Source organism: Aulostomus chinensis, chromosome 20 (assembly GCF_037954235.1).
Source record: "Aulostomus chinensis isolate RoL2024-O1b breed Wild chromosome 20, RoL_Achi_v1.0, whole genome shotgun sequence".
In the NCBI taxonomy this organism is placed as follows: Eukaryota; Metazoa; Chordata; class Actinopteri; order Syngnathiformes; family Aulostomidae; genus Aulostomus; species Aulostomus chinensis.
Window position 1 is genome coordinate 13,881,893 of NC_141339.1, and position 24,623 is coordinate 13,906,515.

At 43.6% G+C, this 24,623-nt stretch overlaps 1 protein-coding gene across 4 annotated transcripts; it reads left to right on the forward strand.

Annotated features, from left to right (window-relative positions):
- Positions 1-688: 688 nt before the first annotated feature.
- tulp4a (TUB like protein 4a) lies at positions 689-23,280 on the forward strand. Of its 4 annotated transcripts, none has more exons than XM_086189793.1 (14): positions 689-773; positions 2,102-2,951; positions 12,251-12,379; positions 13,091-13,252; positions 13,682-13,862; positions 16,273-16,380; positions 16,498-16,664; positions 16,794-17,018; positions 17,125-17,359; positions 17,650-17,794; positions 17,991-18,162; positions 18,358-18,451; positions 18,576-21,994; positions 22,086-23,280. In XM_086189793.1, exons 2-14 carry the CDS (start codon positions 2,700-2,702, stop codon positions 22,200-22,202), a joined length of 5,406 nt encoding a protein of 1,801 aa, XP_086045919.1. In that variant the 5' UTR covers positions 689-773; positions 2,102-2,699; the 3' UTR covers positions 22,203-23,280. The 4 variants fall into 4 exon arrangements, with proteins under 4 accessions (XP_086045919.1, XP_086045922.1, XP_086045920.1 ...); XM_086189796.1 differs by having other exon boundaries at positions 18,018-18,162; XM_086189794.1 differs by having other exon boundaries at positions 705-773; positions 2,105-2,951.
- Positions 23,281-24,623: the final 1,343 nt, after the last annotated feature.

Consider the following 24,623-nt stretch of genomic DNA (forward strand, 5'->3'; position numbering starts at 1 on the left):
ATTAGCCTGTTAACTATAAAAAACAACTTTTAATCCCATTTCGGTTTTATATGAATAATTAAATTACATTTTTCAGTAGCTTTCCATGTAATCAACTGACTCCAAATCATTACCAGGTATTATTAATAGAAGAGGGGGCGGCATGGCTCAAGGGTGAAGTGGCAGTCTAGCAACCGAAAGATCGCTAATTCGATCCTCACTTCCCCAGGAGCCCATCTCAAGTATTCTTGAGCAAGATACAGAGGAAGAGAGCGTAGGTAGGAAGAGCATAGGTGTAGAGCGAGATAGGGTGAGCCCCGCCTCTTGCCCAATGTCAGCTGGGATAGGCTCCAGCCCCCCCCCCCCCCCCCGCCCCGCGACCCCCGCGGTAGAGAAAATGGATTGATGTATATTAAAGCGATGGACATGACGCGATTTATACTCTGTATCACTTCTTCTGAGGCATTAATAGGGTTTTACACTTCAAACATGCCATGAGTTGTTTCCACAGCAACCGCACGTTAGTGGCATAAGAAACAGAGATGTTCTGTTGTTTCAGCATCACCTGCACATGAAACACTCACTGCTTTCAAAGCCAGAATCTTCAGACATTTACTGTGTGTGTGTGTGTGTGTGTGTGTGTGGGGGGGGGGGGGGCAGTGTATATATGTCAACTGTAATAATTGAATGGAGTGTACGTCACGTGACCGGCACGTGACTCGACTGTCGGGCCCTACCAGGGCTCAGTAGCAGCAGGCTGCAGGTAGCGCGAGGAGCAGCAGCACACAGCCGAGGTAAGCTCTCTCCACTGGTTGCTCTTGCCTCCGCCCGGCGGCTTTGTTTATTACTTGTACGTAGCATTTTGCCAGTTCAACCACTAAACCACTGTTATGTTAAACATTAAAAGCTACACTGTAGACATTGATTTTAAAAAAAAAAACGTCATGATAAACAGTAGGCTAACATGCTAGCCATAGCCGGTTAGCGACGAGTGCCAGCGGCTGATGGACAGGGCTTCTCTCCGCTTCTGCTGGTTCAGGTTCAGCTAACGTTAGCGGCTCGGTTAGCGGACTCTTTGTGGAGGAGATAGCGGGCTGTCGACGGCAGGTCAGCAGAATACTATAACACTGCACAATACTGGTACAGGATATATTATTCCTCTAATGATAGTGTTTTGGTCTGTGGAGTCCACCGAGCTCTGTCCAGGGTCCGGCTAGCTGTAGCTAGCAATACGCTCTCACTGATGGGTGTTTCGGCTGTTTTGGCATCGTTTTGCTGTCTTCAACCGTCTCCGGCTGGTAGTCTCAAAGTAAGGTGTTTGTAGGCTTGCGACCACGGACAGACATATTTTACTGAACAATCCACCTGCGGTATTAGAGACACTAATGTTCCGTCATCACCTGTGTATAATTTAATCGTTTTTGCAATGAAAACGAGACTCATCTTTTCTTCAAAATGACACCTCGCTTGATGGGAATGTCGATTTTATTTAAATAAGACAGGACAGTCAATAGATCTATATATTGGCTTCTGATCTGTATGTATTGCCTATCTGTCCTTTGTAGATTTCTACATAATTATTACGGTTTGTTTCTTAATTTTTCACATTGTTTCCTCTTACTCTATTAATACCTTGTAGTCTATATACTCTTCTCCGTTTAGTCTGTGTAATTTATATTGACTGACTTCCATATACTGTCATTTTTAGCTCCTAATCTTATGACATGAGTGTATTTGTTAATATCATCTGTCTGTCTCACTCTTTCTTGAACTGCAAGGGAAGCTTTATTCCTTCAGTGTAGCTTAATAAAACCAAAGCTAAAATTATACATGTGGCTTTTAAATAATTCAGCAATTAGTTAAATATCCTTTCGCTGAGCAGGATAGTCCTCCAACTATAAAGTGGCTGCTCATGGAGCTGTACGTAACAGTAAAAGTGAGGGGTAATTTTAGGCCAGCTCATAAATATTTAAATAAACGGCTGGTGGTGGTAGATGAGTGCTTCAGTATTTTTTACTCTGTGTTATAAAAGGTTGAACCACCTTTATTCGTCCAACTTGTTTATCTAAAAGTGTTTGAGTGATGACAGTGGTTTCATTTGTATTTTTTCTGTTCCAACCAGCAGTCCTCTGTGGGATACTCAAGGCAGGTTGACATGATGACGTTACGGGGAGAAGCTGCTCTCCTGCGGGCTGAAAGCTGATGGAGAGAGGAGTACCTGCTCCTCCTCTTAGCAGAGTCACAGGCGGGATCATATGATGAGGAGCCCATAAATGAGACACTGAACCCAGATCAGCTGGATCCATTGGCGGTTTACATGCGTAGAGCTTTTTTTCTTTTCCCTTTGGTCCTTTTCTTTTTTTTGGCGATCAGTTAAAATGGAACCTGCAAAAGTGGGTTTCTAAATAATTTTCTGGTACTTTCATTTGTTGCCTTGTCATCAAGACGGCATCAGCGAGGCAGCTTACTGTACTTTACAATAAGATGACTCCAAAGAGTGCCTTTGCAATGCTGATGTCTCTAGTTTTGTGACCTCTGTGTTTTGTTTCAAGAGGTTGTCACTCACCACCTGAGAGTGCAAGTACTATGCACCATTGTCGCTGTCTGACTGTCAAACCTAAAACCTCAGCCCAGGAGTGGCGCTCATAACGGTACAGACCCCTTTGAAGGATCCGCCGGGTTGTTTTTTGATCGACGAAAGGCTGTAGAGAGAGACAGGGATGTTCGCCGCCGTGGAGCATGGCCCCGTCCTCTGCAGCGATTCCAACATCCTGTGTCTGTCCTGGAAAGGTCGGGTACCAAAGAGCGAGAAGGAGAAGCCAGTATGCAGGAAGCGCTACTACGAGGAGGGCTGGCTCGCTACTGGGAATGGCAGAGGAGTGGTCGGGGTCACGTTTACATCCAGCCACTGCAGACGGGACCGGCCCACCCCACAGAGGGTGAACTTCAACCTCAGAGGACACAACAGTGAGGTAAGGTGGCCTTTTTGGTTTTACCACCAATTCAAAGCAAAAACTGAAAACATGTTTGACCCTGAAGTTGATTTAGTGTTTGAACATTGAATGTTACCAACCAGTAACTGTCCAAATTAATGGGACTCTTGATCAGAGATGCATGCAGATGTACTGTACGTTCAGTCTGATGGCCAAAAATTATACTGGCTCAGTTTTGTCTCTTTTTTTGCTCGTCCAGTCTTTCTTCTGAGAAGGAAACAATACAGTAAATACCTTTGTAAATATCACTTTAAGTTGTTTTTGTACAGCTAACATGGACATTCAGTAAATATTGGTCGTTAAAAAAAGAATATCATCAGAAAAATCAGTGAAATCAACTGTCATGGTTTGGAGCAAAGACCTGTATACTGTAAGCCCTCCTCTTACTTGCTGGCTGGTCACCCATGCATTAGATCACCCTGCTGCACCCAGTCAAAACACGACCGGCTCTTATCTCCCACCGTGGTTATTACCCTCCAAGGTTTCCCACCAGCTCACTGAGGCCATTTCTTTAGCTCTTTGAAAGCTCATCTCATGTCTATAACCTTCAATGTTTATCCTCATCAGTGTGTGTGTGTGTGTGTGTGTGTGTGTGTGTGTATATATATATATATATATATATATATATATATATATATATATATATATATATATATATATATATAATTTTTCCCCTACGTATCGCAGCGCTGGCACTTGTAGTGACCACACACAGGTTTCTTCTTCTTCTGGTGGCTGTAGCTTGTTGCTGGTCAGATGGAGCAAGGTGCTGTGTCAGCATTCCATGAGGCAGTGGAGGGGAGAGTGGATGAATCCCTACAGAGAGTGACTGAAGCGCAGCAGAAATGTCGTATAATACTCTGCCCAGTTGAATCCGATCCAAGTACCGAATTTGCCCTGGTTAGCGTGTATGATGTCATCCACCTTTTTCATGCCAGAATTTAACTAAAGCATGCTACCGTATCATAAATTGATTTTATGATGCATTCATTTATGAAAACTACTATACGGCAGCTTTTGATTACCATTTAAACCTAACAGCCCATGGATTCTCTGGGGACGTTATACATTTAATTTGGGTTGTTTGGTTGATGGTAACATAACATTCAATCTAACTAGATTTCTGTATAACCAACCAAAGATTTACCCGCTGGCCTCACTCCAGGAGGAAAAAGTGGTTATCTGGTCTCCACCTCCACTCCAGGTTTGATATCAAGCATCAAATAAATGCTTTGGGAATTGTGAAAGCCATTACTCATCCTCCCACTGCATAAATTGTGAGTTTCTGATCGCACCGCCTAATGAATTCTGTCAAGTTCTGACAGACCTGTTCGCTCACTCGTGTCATTTTTGCATCCCGATCTAATGTGGAAAGTAGTCAAACACCTCCTGTCTTTTCTATCAAAACACCTGCCGAAACTCACTTGTATTATTTTTAAAATGTGTTTAATGGAGACCTGAATTCATGATTTTTTTTGTTGTTGTTTTTTTTTTTGGTCTAACTCCGCAGTAAATGCAGCCACGTCCTGCCCTCCAAAACGTCAGCACCGACATTGAAGACTTGCCTTTGCTCGTGACAAGTGTCCTTGCACGTAGATTAGAACAAGACATGTTACGAATGAGCGCGCACGTGCACACACTCACAAAATGCAGCTGGTCATGCTAAGATCAATAACAGCAGATTCTGATGTTTGGCCATCATTCCTGCGAGCCAAGTGTGTAGAGATTATCCTCACCTGATTATAGTTTACATTTTGGGTCAATATCGGCAACTCAGGATGAAGGCTAGCAGCAGCATCAGGCACACAACTCACCCAGGCTATTGTTCGTTTGACCCACTACTAGAAGGAAAGATGCAAGGGTCAGTCCGATCACAGATGGAGAAATGGCCTTTTCCTACTAGTGTTTCCTCTCGGGGTCACACAACCATGCCTTTCACTAACCGCCAAGCTAAGATTAAACATTAACACACGCTCTGAATCACAGACTGGCATTTTTACCCCGCAATGCACTCTACTGCTTTAATTACTGGATAAAACTTTACCAGTCCAGTCTTGGGTTGCAACTAAAGGCCCTATTAGGTTCCAAGAATGCACAATATCAGATTGTTTGTTTTTCTTTTCTTCTAATATTCTGATATTATCATCTTAATAAGAAATAAGCTGATAAAATATGAACATTTTTTTTATACAAACATTTTGAATTTGGAAAAGCAATGTGCCCCCCCCCCCTTCCAAAACATAAGGAAAAGAGCTCTGAGAGCTCTTGAGATAATGAAAAGGTTTTTCTTTCTCCGGCCTGTAGTTCATCTCTAATGAGGTTTGTCCTCCTGTGTGTGTCGTTAGTCTCCTTCAGCCTGGGCGAGGCGTAATTAGAAGGTTACTGCTTCAAAAGCGTGTTGGGCTGTCTTCAATTCAGGAAAACAGGGGAAAAAAACTGAAATAGATATCTTAAGGAGAGGTTGGGCAAAATGTTGTTAATGCAGTAAATCACAATACCTCTTCCTGCAATACATCAGCAGTGCCAAATATTGACCTTTTCTTTCAAACAGCCGGCATTATCTGGATTCACCCCTTCCTGTTCGACAACCATGTCAACAAGTTCTTTTGTATGTGTGTATTTTGGTTTCATCTTAATGGGCAATAATTTAAATTAATGTGGCAACGGAGTGAAGAAATCCATGATTCCTGCTTTCTTGATTTTTTTTTTTAGGTGGTATTTTATTTCCACATTTTTACATATATTTCCCTGTATCGTATACATATGGCCTTATATATGTCACTTTCACTCCTAAAATAATAGATTAGGGCTACTCAACCTGTACCCCCCGGATCATAGTTGGTCACATCAAGCAGAAAGGCTCCATGACGAGGATGATTTCCAGCTCAGGTATAAGGTTCTGTGCACTCTTTATCATCACTATCACATGCTGACATGACACTACAGGAGCCAGATTCCAGATGGATCTATTATCATTGAGGGGGTGGTGACAAAATCCATATGGGGGTGGTCAATATTGACATAGTGGCAGACTGCCACAAGTAAATCCATGTACTGGGAATGTATCAATCTATGGCCATATTACCCCTTCCTCATAATGCATCCAGTCCATCACCTCTTCAACCAATTGTTTGTTTTCTTTGTCCTGTTGCAAAGTTTTCTTTCCAGATGTAATAAGGTTTAAGGGGTGATAGGCTTTCAATTCAGGTATTGTTGAACGTAAACGCAGGTGAATTTCTCTTCCACTCTCAGCGCTTATCTCTAACATATACCTTACACCTTTTTAACAAACCCAAAAGATCTCACCAATACCCCTCGATAGTTATACAGTTGCTAAAAGAAAACTTGTTCCAAAGCAAACAACCAGCAAAAAGATCCTAAAAAAGCCTCGAGGAGCCTCCCAATCTAAAAGAGAAACTAGATCACTGTTCACATTAATTAAAAAAAGATCACTACCCGACACATACATCTCTGTCCTCATCCTGGCGCATTCAGACCCGACTTGACTTAGGCTTTCTGTTTTTTAATTCAAATGTAATTAGACTTCACGGAATGAAGGTGTTAACTCTTTGGCTCATGGCAGTTTCATGGAAACAACTTTTTGATTCAGTAGAGAATAGCAGGAACAGAAGTGTTAAGAATTGTTTGATTGGAATCCGATTTGGTCTTGGATGTCGTAATGCTATTTTTATATCGCTATTTAATCAGAGCTGCTGACCTTTTGCCCCAGACGTGTTAGTTGCACTACACTTATAATGTGAGATGGAAAATAGATGAAAGCCGTTATACTGTGTATTTTTGTGCAACTCTACGTCAGATACTGCAGAATACTCCCTCTGGGACACGATTCAGAATAGATCAACCATTCTTTTGACGATTCTGTGCTCTTTTCTTTACATGGCGTTCAGATGCTGAACAGAGAGGGCAGCTAGTCACTAGTAGTCTATTTATTCTGTATGAGCAGAATATCAGAGACAAGTTTGACAAGACTGTTGTTGACCGTAGCTCTAGTTTGTCTGGCAGGATCCTGTCATCTCCTGGTTTTATTGTTTGTCTTGTGGTAGAAGCTTACATTTTGACTGTTGGGGTGTTGCCCATTTATATCATGCAGTGACAGAGGAGCCATTCTATTTCAAATTCTGTGCAATATTGAATTTTTCTTTTGTAATGTGTTTTAAATGCATTTTATCATGGTAAAGCTTTTGTCCTTTTCTTGTGTTCTGTACTCTGGTTGCAGCACAGTAGATTTTCACACTGTAATTGTTCTTAGGTGTGTGTGCTGCAGTGTTTGCATCTTGAAAGCGCACAAAGTCGAACATTAAGTTCAAGTCTCAAGGGTGGAAGCTTTTGCTTTGGAAGCTAAAAATATGCTGAAGTCCTAAACACAGTGTCATTGGAGCCTTTTTTTCAGTGTTGGATAACAAAGTCGCGATTGCCTCCAGTGCCTCTCACATGATGCTCGTGGGTACATTCGTGCTCTGAGGCAGAAGGTCCCACCTGTTGCTTCTCCATCGGGACCAGATTTGGTCTCTTTGCTAAGACAGAACAGGACACCAAGTGTCTAAGGGCCTAACCTAACAAGAGAACAGTGACCCCCAGGGTACCAGGTGGTGTTTACTGCTTCACAGTGTAGGTTTAACTCAAAGTGAACCTTCTTCAGGCTTTCGTTGTCTACATGCTAAATGTCATTGTACCATGTACCCACATCCACCTTGCTCACTGGCTGTGAGGTCGAGCATCCTCCAGTTGGTGCTCATGATGGATACAAAAAAGACGTTTAAAATAATACAAGAATAAAACTAGCATCTGGCTTGAACATGTTGGCTATATTTGATAGTGTGTCCGATTTTTCACAGGGGAGGCGAGTGTGAGGCGGTACCTATTGATTCCTCTCTTTTATCTGACCTCTTGACTTTTCTCAGGCCTTACCCAGGATGTGGAGTTCATGACCTCTGCTCTGCATTAAAAGGGTCTCAGCAGAAGTGCTTAGTGGAGATAGCTTTAGCCTGCTAAGCCATCCTTGGAGAGAGGACCTGTTGCGTAACAGGTTCGTCTAGTCCTTCAGGCTCTGGTGTGCTCCTCTGCCTGTGCTTTTAGGGGATGCTGTGACCAACTGTAGAGTTTTTTTTTATTTATTATTATTTGCGTTTGAGATTCTGCTGTTTTGTAGCTATGCAATTTGCACTTTGATAAAATGAGGATTTAAAAAAAACAGAGTGCTGTCAAACATGTTGGTCCAAAATCTCTCACTGATGCTCAGAAACAAAAATCATACTCATTCATTCACTGACCCGTCCGTTCCATCTAGGTGTTACTTTTATTTAGCCTTTTCTATTCATGCGATGCTCATATTGATAACCTCCTTATGTGTCGCTCTGTCATTTCAGAAAACATTTGATTCCCCTGAAAGTCCCGTCCTGTTGCGAATCATCACAGCCCTCGCCCCTCTTTGCTCAGTCTGGCCTCCTTGCTTTTCTAACAGCACAGCACATTTCTTTAATTGAGTTTTGGGTCTGATTTAATATCATGTCAGAATCGGGGGACTAAGAGAGGGTTGTGGAAGAGAAGCGCGCAATCTCTAGCTTGTTTGCTCACTGGCTAGGTGGTCTTGACCTTCCAATGGTTCTTGTCTCCCTTTCAAAGATTCTCCACCTAGGTTATATATTACTTTTTATGGCAAAACAATGGAAAGTAATATTTTAGTTGCTTTCTACTAGCCAAGGCTACTTATTCTTTTTTTGTGAGACAAAGACCTTTATGCCAGGGGCAGGTGTTGCCATGGACCCATGTGTCCTCGACTACGCCACTGTCACAATGTCCTTTCAATTCTGCTGACTCCATTGCAACCCAAAGCTGCCCCTTGATTTGATTTTGGTCTCCCTAGTTAAGTTGCTTGGGTCAGCTCAGCTGCCTGTCTCCCGGCAACAGTAAGACACCACCGTACTAAAGACTGTGCCAACTATCCAAGCAGAAATTGCCAGCGGCCAAGCACCGGCCAAAGAGTATTATTAATGGGCCCTGAGACCTGGGATGTCTTGTTCTCTTAGTATTTGATAAAAGGGGCACGGACAGGAAATGGACTTTGCTCTGCTTTCAAACATGTGGCCTCGCTCCTCCACTCCCACTTTTCCACGACATTTTATATGCCAGAATGTGTGTTAGATGGCACAGCAGACAATAATTGATGAGCGTGAGTTTACATGTGTGCATGTGCCTTTCCTGGCCGTGATCCCTCTGATCCATCAGTGTCCTGTGGCTTCTTACTCTTATCCTGTCTGTCTCCATGTGACGTCTGATCTCGCAGATTGCTGCGTCACAGCGAGGTGCTCAGCTGTCTCCCTTACGGGATGCCTGACCAGCTCTCACTAATCTCCACACTGAGCTAAATTTACACTCTCGTACACAGATTATTGTCACCTACGGGGCTGCAGAGTAGCGTGCAAGATGCCCCATGTGTACACATGAGAGCTGCCCCTGAATAGCCGGTCAAACTTCGGCCAGTGTGATTGGTTGGTTGTTAGCCTAAAGCTCACAGGTGACTCTAACATCTAGTCACAGCCCCGTGCTCACGAGACCACATGGGCACGAGGAGTAGAAATGCTCCATCATGCAGGACAGGTGATTTTTCCACTTGTGTGTTCCGTTCTGTGCACAAAATCAATAAGCCACAGCCCAGTAATAATAATAAACCAATAATTATGGTTTTGTATTTCTCTGTAATATGGCACAGTGTTTTTAAGATTTTTGATTGAAATATTGATAAATATTATTGTCTTAAACTGAAATAATGACTAGAAGAGGACTTTGGAAGGCATTGGTGCTACTAACATCATGTTTAAGCCACCTGGATTTAAATGAAGTTGTATAAAACCATATGGAAACCCATCAGACTCAGAGGCACTAACAACAGAGATGTGCGTTTTGAGATGATACATTATTTACGTGTCATTGCTGACAGTCCAAGTGTTGAAACATTCCTGCCAGGTGAGCGCTGCTGCATCGGCTAACTGCTTCGAACCTCTTCTGTGTGGATGCGATCATCCAGAATGACATTTTCTCTTCAGATCCCACACAGTGCACACCAACCAAGACACACCTGTAGAGCCACACAGGTTTTACACGACTGGGAATGAAAACGTGGTAAAATACAGCTCCCAGGACATCTTGGCAAGAGAGCAGTGTCAGGAGAGCAATGAATGCCACAGCGCTCTCATTACGCTGGGGGGTTGTTGTTTGTGTGGCTGTGGTAGTGTATTCATTTACATGTTTGTGAAGAGAAGGATTCCTCTGAGGTCACCTAGGACACCCTGTCTTTTATCACTGAAGACATTTAAACAGGGACAAATGGAGAAATGTTATGTGAAGTATCCTTGGATAAGGCATTGAACCCTAGATTACTACAGATGGGCAGGCCAGTACCTAGCGTGGTAGCTTGTAATGCTGCTAGTAGTGGATTGGTAGATAAGGATCCACAATATTGGGTCTTTTTTTTCTTCTTCTTTTTTAAGTCTGGTTATGGCTGATGGCAATAATACTTAATGTCATTATCCTTTATTTATATATATATATATAGATATAGATAGATTTTTCTTTTCAAATTTGAGAAAAAAAACATGTAAAGGTTTTTCTTTATTTTTAAAACATTTGTAAAAGCCCACGAATATATAGACTGTTTATTGTTTGTTTCTTACCATCGAAGACTTGAAGAGACGTCATCAAATTGAGGCTGACAGATATATTTTTTTAAATGACCAATTTCTGTGAATGCTGCCGATCTGCTGATATTATCATGCATCCCTTGTTCCTTGTTCCGTGTCTTAATATTGTTTATTCCCTCTGGTACAATTATGAGTAATTGCTGAGAAATTAGATACTATCATGTAGTCAATGAATATTACATTTCCTAAAATCGAATCTTATTTCAGCCTCTTTTTCTGAGGTCAGGCCCATTTTACCCTCCCCAAAAACAAACTACCAGAAATCCCCTGAATTTGAAGATTCATAAGAAATACTGTTTTGTTTAAAAGTACTTTAAAAGTTTACCTTAAATTCTTAGCTGCGATGTCTTGATTGATGCTGGCATGTAAGAAAACATGGGAACGTATCCAGGAAGAATGATTGTTTACCATAACTCTCTCTTCTCTGAGAAATACAACTTTTTCTGTAAACACACACTGAACAGCACTTATGAATAGATCTCCGTGCGTGTGCGTGCATGTGACACCGGGTTGACAGTGGTGTGACACGTCAAACAGAACGACTAGCTTATCCAACTCTCAGCTACTGATCTGTCGGACTTGCACTCAGAGAAGTGTAAGCTCTGCTAAAACCCACCCGGTGCTGTGTGTTTGAGCATGTACAACCCACGTGCTTCACTCAGCGAGAGCAGAGGAGCGACTCCCTGCTTGGGATTATTCCTCTGGGTAATAGGCTGAGTCACGCTACAGAAGACCAGACAGATAAAGGCGGGGAGATTGTAATGGGTTGCTGTTTTGACATGGGTGACACTGACAAGCAGAGAGGTTAGGAACAGTGTGAGGAGATCTATACTGCTACTTGATATAGCTGGGATTGATGAGGATCCTGCTCTTTATCTGACATCTTGGCAAATGCAGAATCACTTTGCATGTATGACTCATTGGTGCCAGAGGCTGCACATTTTCTTTTTCTTGTGTGTGTGTGTGACATCAGAGCATCACTTTTCTCACTTAAAAAAAACCCACCAACAAATACTTCAAATGTGATACAGAATAAAATCATAACTTACAGTTTTCCTTGAAACCTCTTCTACTAACACTCTTAAACTGAGTGACAAAAAATAAGAAATTCCAGGAAACAATGTGTTTATGTGAAATGAAATAAGCGAATCTCTTTGTCTGTAGCATGCAGATAATTAGCAGCTCCCCTGTAACTCGTTCAGAAATGAGGTTAACCCACTTTCTGATATATTTTCATCTGGTTCAATGCTAAATTTAGCTCCTAGAAATCTGGGAACTAGCCGCATTTGAGGTTGTCGGCTGACAACGTCTTAGGTGCCGACAAGTGTTCCGTGTCTTGATCAAGACCCAGAGTGTTGATTGATTCATGATGTCTGTCGCTGGTAAAGTGTCAAAACTGTGTTACACAAAAGTCTTTGTACTTCAGGGCTTTACACAGCTCCTTTTTAATGTTTTTTTTTTTCTTTTAAGAATTTGCATATTCCTCTGTCACCGTAACAACTACCCTGTCACTAAACTGACATTCTCTTACCCCCTGCTATTGTTTGTCTGCCTTCTAAGGTGGTCTTGGTGCGTTGGAACGAGCCTTTCCAGAAACTGGCTACCTGCGATACAGATGGAGGGATCTTCGTGTGGATCCAGTACGAGGGCCGCTGGTCCGTGGAGCTGGTCAACGACCGTGGAGCTCAGGTGAGATCCAGTGCTCAGAAACTATAATCAGAGATGAACTGACACAGAATGCAAAGAAATATAATCTGGATTCAAAAAGATTTAAAGAATTGAACTCTTGTGAAGGCTAACATTGCAAACTGTGAGTGAGTGCACCGTGGGAAGTCTTATTTAATCGCTCACTGTCATTTTCTGAGCTGAGTCTGACACATACTGACAGCATCTTCTTTTGTTATTATCTTGCTTACTAGATGACAGCCTGAACAATAGTCTTTAAATGTACAGCCCATGTTCTTTCAAATTTATACCCCATCTCTTCTTGTAGATGTCTTTGGTTTTCCTCTTTTTCAAGGGTGTTTTATCAATACTGGGACAAAACCAGACAGTAACAGGAGCGTTAACACCTCACTAGTGTCTCCTAGAGGCTGTACTCATTTTTGCATCCTGTGTTTTTATGTGTGTGTGTGTGTGTGTGTGTGTGTGTGTGTTTTTTTTTTAAAAGCATTAATAATTTTAAAGTAATAAATTCATGGACATTCTATTCCATTGTTAATTTAAAGCTGCCTAGTATGATTGACCAGGAAAAGGTTCATGTTTCCACTCGTGAATTCAAGAAACATAATTCATTCATTTCAATTGCCAAGGGCTGCTTGTACTGTCAACAGCAGGTTTAAAGTTCCCAGTTTGTCATTAATATAATTTCCCTGCGATCCCGTCTGTCACTGAGTGTAGGTGAGTGACTTCACCTGGTCCCATGACGGCACCCAGGCTCTCATCTCCTACCGCGATGGCTTCGTCCTGGTGGGGTCAGTCAGCGGACAGAGACACTGGTCCTCTGAGATCAACCTGGAAAGTCAGATCACCTGTGGAATCTGGACCCCTGATGACCAGCAGGTAACAAACACACACACACACACACACACACACACACACACACACACACACACACATTGCTCACCACTGTTTGAGTGTTAGTAGGTATTTTAGGTTTATATTGGCTATTTTTCATGTGTAAACTTGTCAGTCAGAGAATGCCCTGAGGGGGAGGTTTGCCCCCCATGACAACAAACATTCTCTGTCTTGAAAGTGCTACTGCATTGTTTTGGCTTTCATGCTGTGAACTTGAAACATCATCAAGGTTTTAGGCTGCATCTGTGTCTCTGTCTTCATTCATCACCTTCACCCCATTTACCTCTGTTCCTCCAACTTATTTCTATTTTACATGATATTGTGCGGTTTTACTGTCTCACCATCTCTGTTCTCCCTCGCCATCTTTTGTATCATCCTTTTGTATTTTTATCTTTTTTTTTTCTCTCTCTCCAGGTGTTGTTTGGTACTGCAGATGGACAGGTGATAGTGATGGACTGCCACGGACGCATGCTGGCGCACATTCTCCTGCATGAGTCGGATGGCATCGTCAGCATGTCCTGGAACTATCCCAGTTTCCTGGTGGAAGACAGTAGTGAGAGCGACACAGACTCTGATGACTACTCTCCACACCAAGGTGTCTTTTTCATTTTGGGCCAGTGAGCTTTGTTTCATGTCACACTTCCTCCTTGTTTTTATATTCTGTCCACCTTTCTGCTAAAAAATATCTATAAATATAAAAAGAAAAAGACCAAAAGCTCATCAGTTGACTTAGAATAGTATTTAACCTCCGTAGGAAAGGGTTGGGGTCCTATAAGAGTGTGCTCTGATGTGAAATCTAAGACCAGTCCAGTGCGCCTACATGTTCATGCTGAGGCAGAGTGGCCCAGCATTTATGGGTGGTGTTGTGGAGAGGAAAGCAGATGTGGCACCATCTGTGAGCTGCCTTCTCTCCATCTTTTACGGCACCATCAATACTTCATAATGCTCTTAGAAGGAGGAGGGAAAACGTTTCCAACTAGGGGCACCAGGTGGGGACACAGGTTATGTCTGGTGGGTGTCCTTGCTAGATTATCATTAGTATTCTCAGTCTTCCCAGTAGAGTTGTCTCATAAATATTAAGACTCTGCACCAGGTGGACAGTAACTGCAGCTACTGTGTCTTGAAAGAATTTAGCTAGCATGAAGTTCATAGAGATGTGAATGCTGTGAAAAGGAGGCAAATTCAAACTCAATGGTGAAGTACAGCATGAAATATAATTTTACCAGACACCCAACTGTGTTTAAGATCTGGCCTCATTTGACTGTTTCAAGCCTTCAGGAATGTCATTTAGGATGCTTACATCAAACTCAGGGAGCCGTGGAAGGTGGCTATTCCCTCCTCCGCTTGCTGTGGAGGAGGAGACACATGACCTGTATGTGTCTGGTCAACCATCCCTATGCGTACTCTTAGAAAGAAGGATTTGCATGTCATTAGATTCACCCCACTCTCCTGCTGCTTGTCTCTACTAGCTGACAAAACAGTTTTGTTGGTTCCTGTTTTGTCCTTTTTGCCTCTTGTTCTCCTTAATTTGCTGACTTCCATTTGCTAAGGCTGTATTTGAGAAGCGATCTCCTCCTGACGGGCTGTTTTCTTTTTTCTCTGTGTCCCCTCAACGAGTGGTAAAGCTGAAAAGTGCTTGCTTAGCTGGAACACTGATTATGCTTTAACTCACTAATTTAACCAGTCAATACTCATTGATTGGCCTCAATAGAAATGACCAACTGCTTCTTCTTCAGACTGTCATAATATATGATGACGACTCATTATCGTATATCTGATTCAGTGCACTTATGGTAAACTAATTACACCTGGGGAGTAGATAATGGTATTTGTCTGAAAGAGAGAAGCAGAATATTTTACTTCTAGAAATACTAAAAAAGGACACAGTCAAGGATGGTTTTAATGGAGGATGCACATACGGTTGTGTGAAGGTGGGTTGATGTCACTTATTTGCTGCTATAAATGCAGCAGTAAGTTCATGCTTCAAAGATCTAAACCGTAATGCTAAAATGTGCCACTCTGTTCATTAACTAGGGTTTTTACTGCTCCACATCAATTAAAATAGATGTCAAATCACAGGTTAAATTTAACTGGACAACTGGAGTATCACCGTTCTTTTCCTAGGGAGCAAAAAAACAACAACTGTGTTTGTGAGTGCTAAACAAAGGTTCGAAATGTGGCGGTCAGCCTTTAATTGGATCTCCTTTTTGACCTCAAACAGCAGCCAATCAGAGAGCAGTAATTTTCTCTCTGTCTGGTCCGTCTACTTCAAGTGTTCAAGTACACAAACATCACACAGAGTGATTGTCAGTGTGTAACTCTCTCTTTATAAGTGAAGTATGCCAACTGTAGACAGGAGTGACAGCCATCTCATATCAGTCTTTGTGCTGTGACAGCACATTGTCAGATTCATGTACGTTCACTGTCCTGCTTCACTACCAGGTAGAATAACATGGTTTTGGGTCAGTCACATCTCTTGCCACATCCACACACCGCCTCACTCCCCTCTCATGAATTAGGTTTTTTTTTGTCGTCGACTGTGTGTTTGCTCTGCCTGGTTGCACAGTTGAATGTCACTGTGACATATAGGTGATGTCATCAAAGTGTGCCTGGAAGATGTAGTACTAGGATTTTGTGCCTGTTGATTTGTTATCCCCGAGATATCCTGACACACTCGACAGATTGCTGCCTGTTAAAAACAACTGTAAACTGTTAAAATATGATACTGGCCATTCAAATCTCACAGTACCTTCAACTATAATTGGCTATTTTAAACGCTAAAGTTAGTAAGATACAGAGTAAATTGTTGCATCTGATTCAGTGTTCTGTTGTGTATATTCTTAACACATGGATGGATGCCTGCAAAATCAGGTAAATGTAACAAAACATTCAAGTTGAATTTTGTCCCCAGCCGGACCACTCACTTTAAAAGGTTTCTCACTTGGATTTGTTGCCCTCCCATCGATTCCCTTAAAATCTTTGTGTTGTCATCTTTCTCATCTCAGTGCACGGCCACAAACCTCTGCTGACAGTCAGCTTCACCTCCGGAGACATCAGCCTGATGAACAACTACGATGACCTCTCCCCCACCCTCATCCGCACTGGTCTGAAAGGTATGTGGATGACTAATGGTTCACTCCAGTGTGTCATAGATGGGTTTTCAGTTGAAATGGTTTTGTGTGTGCGTGTGTATGTGTGTGTATAACCTCAAATGTCCTCCTGTGCTGTAGATGTGGTCGTCCAGTGGTGCTCACAAGGGGACCTTCTTTCAGTGGCAGGGATGGAGAGGACCCTCCTCTCCCCTGACCCCTCTTGTCCTCCTCCCACCAGGAACGCTATTGTCAAGTTCTACAACGTTCGTGGTGAACACATTTACACACTGGAAACACCGGCACAGGTGATGAGTTGAAAGAGGGTCCAATCAAATGTGGTGATATGTAGGGATGGGACAATTTAGTTAGGGTCAATTTAGTTTTGTTGAGACCAAAAAAAAAAAATTCGAATGCATTTTTTCATTTGCCTGCAGCGCCCCATCACTACCCTGTGCTGGGGTCACCGGGACTCTCGCCTGTTCTTGGCATGCGGCCCGGCGCTATACGTCGTACGAGTGGAGCACCGCGTTGCCAGCCTACAGCTTCTCTGCCAGCAGGGCATCGCCACAGCAGTAAAAGAGGAAAAAGACGTTGCCAAGCTCACCATGCCTTCACGCCTCTGTTCTTACGTCACTGCCGCTTTTGTCCCCACTATCAAGGTAAATTGAAGGAGGAATAACAAGATTGATAAAACCTTGAGTTATTAATGACGTTTTTAAACTATACCACAACCTTTCTTTTCTTACTTTACTTACTCTTCTCCAGCCACCAATCCCTGACCCCAACAACATGCGTGATTTTGTGAGCTACCCAACAGCAGGGAACGAGCGTTTGCATTGTACGATGAAGCGGACAGAGGATAATCCTGAGGTGGGGGGACCCTGCTACACTCTGTACCTGGAGTATTTAGGTGGGCTGGTGCCGATCCTTAAAGGCCGACGCATCAGTAAACTGCGTCCAGAATTTGTCATTATGGATCCAAAGACAGATGGGAAAACAGGTAAAATACCTTCATACTACTGACAGACTATAATAACCGAACAAGGTCATTTCAGCTCTTCAATGCTTTGATGTAGGTGTAATTAAAAATAGGTTTAATATATTTTATCCATTCGTCTGTTTGTTTCTGTCTTGTTTGCGTTGAGCTCACCAGGCCACCATAAGAGAATGTGTCAGTCATCGTTTGAGATAGTAACAAATCAATGTTTCACATAATGCCACATACTTGAGAACCCGATCATCTATTTACTAGGTTAATGTATGTGTTTCCATGTGCTTGGCTCTCCTCAGATGAGATTTATGGCAACAGTCTAATTTCTGCCATGATCGACAGCTGTAACTGCTCAGACTCCAGTGATATTGAGCTCAGCGATGACTGGGTTGGCAAAAAATCTCCAAAGATATCTCGAGGTAGCAAGTCACCCAAACTTCCCAGGTAACTAGACACCTGTGTGGACTGCAACACACAATTGGGAGTCATTTTACAAGTGACGTCCCAGCAATGATGACCCTTGTTATAGGAATATTAACCTTGTCATGTTAGCCCTTTCCATAATGGAATACTATTGACTTGTTTCCTTATTCCTTGCATGCCTAAACCATCTTTCTTTTATTTGCTACCTTCTCTGTAGAGACTTAGTTTGTCCCTTTACCAACAGGATCAACATTGATCCCAGAAAATCACCCAAACTATCCCGTGCTACCCAGGAGGTCTCCAGGTCACCCCGTTTACCAATTCGGAAACCCTCTATTGGGTCACCCAGTCTGACACGGAGAGAATTCCCACTAGATGATATAACACAGGTAAATGTCTAAATCTTTAAGTAGAATTTACTGTTTTTCCTTAAAGTGACGCTGTTTACATTTTGTGCGAACTCAAAACGGTTTGAATAGGGTGGGAGGACAAACTGTTAATGAACTGGACAGGTTGTTCTTTACAAAATGTATTAATCGAGTTGAATTTTTTAAACTAATGTGTTCTTAATTCTCATGTCTTAGCAAAATTACCTTGCTCAGGTAACATCCAATATTTGGGGAACAAAATTCAAGATTGTGGGGCTGGCCACGTTCCTGCCAACAAATCTTGGTGCAGGTAACCAATCAATAACTATGTCTTTGGCCGATGGAAATGAATGAATTTAATAAAAGTAGTTAAATAATTCAAATGTATTAATTCCCTTTATTTTCCCCACCTTCTCATTTTTACTACCCCCCAGTAATCTACAAGACAAGCCTCCTCCATTTGCAGCCGAGACAGATGACAATCTACCTGCCCGAAGTGCGTAAGATCTCCATGGACTACATCAACCTGCCTGTCTTCAGCCCCAATGTCTTCAGTGAGGATGAAGATGACCTGCCTGTCACAGGCCCTGCTGGCGGTGCTGATGACAACCCACCCTGTACTGTCAACATCCCTATTGCCCCCATCCATAGTCCTGCCCAGGCAATGTCCCCTGCCCAAAGCATTGGTCTGGTCCAGTCCCTCCTGGCCAATCAAAATGTTCAGCTTGATGTCCTAACAAATCCCACAGCGACCCCCCCAGGAGCCGTAGCTGCTGGTGGTTCAGACCAAAGCCAAGACGCCATCTTGACAGCCCAGTACACAGTTCCCACCAGGTACTCAAGTCCTGGCCAGGTCATCTTTGGGGGAATGGAAATGAGTCGCCTAATGGTGGGACCTTCACATTCGCATCATCCATCGCAGCAGCAGCAGCAGCAGCAGCAGCAACAGCAACCAAGTCACCATCAGCAACAGCAGCAAACATTACAACAACTCCAACACCATCAGCAATTACAGCAACAACAACAGCAGCAGCAACTCCAACAACAGCAGCAACAACAACAGATGCTCCAGCACCAACAATTACAGCAGCAGCAGCTTCAGCAACAGCACATTCAGCAGCAGCTCCAACACATACAGCAACAGCAACATCAGCAACAGCTACAGCAACACATACAGCAACAACTGCAACAGCAGCAGCAGCAGCAACAACAACAAATTCAGCAGCAGCTGCAACAACAGCAACAAATGCATCAACAGCAATCACAGCAACAGAATCAGATACAGCAACACCATCAACTCCAGCAGCAGCTTCAAATTCAAATTCCAGTTCCCTCCATGTCATCAGGACAGTCATCAGGTGCAGCCATGCACCAGCTCCAGCCAGGAGCTCTACAGATTCAGATTCCCCATCCTCCTGCTGATTTGGTAGTTGAGAGAGGAGTAGGAGGTGAGCATGAGCACTTATTGAAAATTAAGACGACTCGTTCAGCTCCACAGTTGGCTGAGGGTGATACAGTGGTGTTCAGTGCCCCTCTTGAGCTCAGCAAGATGACCCCCCCACCTCCTTATCCCGGTACTGTGGCCGCCGCTGTGGCAGCTGCAGCAGCAGCTGCCGCCGCCTCTGTCTCAGGCACTGCTGCAGCCTCTAATGCTGCATCTGGAACAGTAGGGGGCACCAGTGGGACTCCCCCGCCTGGTGACCCTTGTCTGAAAAAAGGAGAGTTCCCTCTTAACCCCTCAGGTCAGCAACAAGTGCAGTATCCCACACCACTGGGCTATGAGAGGATAACTACCTTTGACAGCAGTGGAAATGTGGAGGAAGTTTGTCGTCCTCGAACGCGTCTTGTCTGCAATCAGAATGTATACACCCTCCAAGGACCAGGCAGCTCTGCCACTCTCAGGGTCACCTCCTCATCATCCTCGTCAGCAGATGGCAAGAAAATCCAGCTCCCCTACACTTCTGCCACTCTTAACAGACTCACTGCACCTCGCTATTCCATACCTAGTGGAGACCCACCTCCATACCCAGACTCAGCCAATCAGAACAGCACTGTTGGCAGGAATCCTGGACAGAGGCTTGACAGCAGTCTGATCCATGCCACTCTCAGGAGGAACAGCCGTGAGGCCGCTCTCAAAGTTTCCCAGATGCTGGATGCACCTAGACCACTGCCTCCCAAGGCTAAAAATAGTAGTGCACTAGCAGCCTCATACCAGCAGAGGGTGCCAACAGCCTTATACACTTGCAGTCAGTGTAGCAGCGGCTCCAGTGTAGGGGGCACAGCCCCTGGGAGCGCTAATGGCATAGCAGGAGGAACTATAATCAGACAAGATTTCCCTCCAGGGAATGGTGCACCACATAGCACAGTTATTGTTCACTCCAACAGTGCTACACCTCTGGCATCCCAATCCTCGTATAACTTGCTTAGCTCGCTTGAAGGATCTGGAAGTGCAGGAGGAGGAAGTAATAGAGAAAGGGTGGATTATGTTAACTCAGCATTCACTGAGGATGAAACACTTAATCAGTCATTAAGGCATCTGGCTTTAGGAGGAAATGATCCATCAGGACTGGTTGTAAAACGCCCACCTCCCTATCAGTGGGACCCAGCTTCCACAGAGGAGGTGTGGGTTCCTCAGGAACGTTCAGCAACACTGAACCCCAGTGGCCCCCCTGTACCACACAAACCACCCCCCCTCATCCTAAGCCCAGTTCAGCATCTAGATGTGTCCAGGCTGCCTTTTGTCCTTTCTCCAAAGTCCCCTAGCAGCCCCAGTGCTGCATCATTCCAAGCTGCTGCGGCAGCTGCAGGCTACCAGATTTCTCTCCAGTATCCCCCAGTAACTGCCTACTCTGGAGCCCAGCTACAGCCCATCCCCGGGTCGCCGCGTCCCTGCTCCTCCCCAAAGGAGTTGGTGGCACCTGTACCATTTTCACAGCAGGATGCAACCCTTGTCTTACCCCCAGGTTACTCTGCAAATCTAGCCAACCTTGCCTGCTGCCCTCTACCACCATTGTATCCTGGTGGAAATGCTTGTGCTGGGCTTCCCATTCCCCCAATAGCCCTCCACACACCATGGGGTACGTATAACTCTTGTCCCCCTATTTCTAGTCCTCCAGTGCCACTACCTCCTAAAGCCTCCCACATGGCAGTAGATAAAAACATTCTCTCACCACCTCCTCCTCCACCACCCCCTCCACCAGCACCTGTAGAGCCCCAGAGTCATGGAGCATTACAAGAGGCAATGGCAGACGCTGGGGAGGGGTTCCAGGAGGTGCTGTCGTTGACCGAGAGCCCTATGCCACAGCGATCTGATAAATTCAGCAAGAAGAATCGCAAGCGGGCAGAAGGCAGAGCAGAGGAGGCTAATGTGCCACCTTTAGCTGAAGGCAGTAAGTCCAAAAAGGAAGGTAGGGCTCTGGGTGATTTCAACTCCCTCATCTCCAGTCCGCGGCTTGGAGGAAGAGATAAAAAGAAGCTGAAGGGACAGAAGGAGCAGCAACTGAAGGCAAAGAAGCTGAGTAAAGCTACCGCCAATAGTGAGTTCCAAGACAGTTCAGAAAGTGAGCCAGAGCTATTTATCAGCGGGGATGAGCTGCTCAACCAGTGCCAGAGCAGCAAGAAGGGTTGGAAAAGCAAGAGGAACCTCCGGGCTGCCAGTGAACTGGATGAAATTAAGTGTCGAAAAGCCAATGAGAAGGAGGACCGCGGGCTGGGCAGTCAGGGCTTCGTGTATGTCATGGCCAACAAGCAACCACTGTGGAATGAGGCTACGCAGGTCTACCAGCTGGACTTTGGTGGACGAGTCACACAGGAGTCTGCCAAGAACTTTCAAATTGAACTGGAGGGCCGACAGGTAAGAGATCTTACTGCGCGAAGGAACAAAAGAATCAAAACTAAATGATGGCTTGTTTTCTAAAAGCACTTTTGTTCTCCTCTGTTCTTAGGTGATGCAGTTTGGTAGGATTGATGGCAATGCCTACATCCTGGATTTTCAGTACCCCTTCTCTGCTGTGCAGGCCTTCGCAGTGGCTTTGGCCAATGTAACTCAGCGCCTCAAATGACAAGTCCCACCCCTGCTTTCTCCCCGAGTTATATCTGGGATTTAATGCAATCTGTTGAAGGGGCACAGTTGTTAATGTTGGTCGTTCAACTTTGGAGAGAAGACTAAAAATCAGCTCTGCATCAAGGAAGAGACAGAGAGATACAATCACGCTGCACTACAACAATGCTGCCACTTGAGTTGGTGCAATAAGCATTGGCTGCATTTTCCAAGGAGGCCCTCAGATTTGCTTTGTTCAGCAGTCAGCAGCACCTCGCAACGCATGTAGGGCCAAAGAGCTGAGCTTTGGGATTCATGCAAATAAAACGCTGCTTTAGTTAAGACGGAATTGTCGAGTTTTCAAAACAAGCAGTGTTAATACTTGAAACCACACTCTGGAGATCAAAGTTGTTTGTTTTTTGTTTTTTTCTCAGAGCACACAGGTACTACTGGGCACTCAAATCCATTGCTGTACAAAACCTTCAGTGACACAGTAACCACTTTGTTTTACTGCGTTTGCTTTTAGGATTTTATCAAATGACTGGGTGGAGGGTAGGAGGGTCTTTTTTTTTGTCTCTTTTTTTTTGCTCTCTCTCTCTCTCTCTCTCTCTACCATTCCTGTTGTTACTGTCTGTTATATTGGCTTGAATTGCATCATTAAGAAGCATCAATAGTTCACACACGTCACTGTTGTGAACGGTGGGGTCACTGTTAATACCTTAAAAAGGTTATTTAGCTGAGATTATCCGCGGTTGTTGGGTTTTTTTTTCCACATGGTTTCATGGGACTTTGAAGGATAAAAGAGATGTCACATGGATTAAGTTATATGTACATTTGTTTGCTTATCTATTCTAATATTCATTCTTGTTGTTTGTGATATGCAATCGTCACACCCTGTCAACTTCTTCATTTGGGAGACTGGTGGCTGAATTTGAATAATACTATGTAGTCTGGAGAATTCAGGTGCAGCCCAGCTTTGACCGACGTACACTGCACTTAAATAATCTGCATACGGTGACGTCGCTTAACCTGGCATAAAAATGATTCGTCACCTGCTGTCACTTCTGTGAAGTGAGTGTGTAGTTTGTGGGGGTGGGGGGGGGGGGACTTCCCCTGTACTCTTAATGGCTACACTAATCTTAAGCAAGGTACAGGAAAATTATTTTTGTAAACTTCTCCGATGCCATTTCACATCGTCTTCAGAGGTCGTGTGTGTGTAAAAGAACATATCAGACGTGTGAAACTGTTGTAGAGAGACTTGGCTGAGTGACGGGTGTGGAGCAGAGCTGTCGCACTGTTCAACTCAACAGCAAAACAAGGAAAGGAAAAACATGCTGAAATCATTTTCACTGAATCTTTGAAGTCATAATCCAATGAAGGATGAAGCTATTGGTTTGGTAAACTGACACTGAAAATCTGTAAGGCTGGTTTTATTTTATGTTTAATTTCAGACATTGAAGTTTTGTTTTGTTTTGTTTTTTTTGTTTTACAATGACCTGAAAAATGGAGTTGACCGATTAGAAAGTGACACTTTGCCAAAAAACAAAAAACTAACTCACTCGGAACTCACAAAAAAAAATACGACAATTAAAAGGTGATCTCAAACTTTTTATGCCAAAAACATGCATCTGCTAAAAGTTAAAGTTAATGAAATGTCTGGAGGGAGGTGTAATTTAATGCTTTGATTAACTGGTCCCTGAATTGATGAGATTATTCGCCCTTTAGATGCACACCTGTCAGACGAGGGGTGAATGGATTGGGATTGAAAATAAAAAGAAAAAAATTGAAAAAAAAAACACGAGCATGGCATTAAAAAAAAAATCGACCTTTTATGTTAGTTGTGCAATATTTTCGTTCGAGAAAAGAATCCTCGTCATCACCGTTTAATACCCTTCTTTAAGTTCAGCATCTCCGTTTGCTGGTTTGTACTTTTTTTTTTTTATTTATGAGATTATTTCCTAAAGGAGATATAGTATCTATACATACTGTATATTGTGGAGTTTTCTGAGCATTTTGTTGTGTCGATGAAAATTTTGTTTCAAGTGTAACCCAAGTTGTGAGATGTGAACGCAGGTGGGAGGGGGACGGGGACGGGGACGGGTGGGGGCGGTAAAAACTTTTCTGTGTTTCGTGAAGTTTTTCATTGAATGGAAAAAGACATGAATGAGTAAGTGCCCAGTTTAGTGTAGTTGGTAGACTAGTTCTGTAGAGTGCAACTGTCAAGTCGAGATGTGTCTGTAGTCAACTGTGCAGTCTACCGATCCCATCAGTGTTAAACCTAACTTCAAATGTGTGGTCATGATTTCTCTTTACACACAAACACACACAAACACACACACACACACACACACACACACATCGTTCACACCAGTTCACAAGTGTAAGCCTCTGAGTTCATGTCCAACAGTTGCCTATGAACTTAGGATTCACTTTAAACTGATTT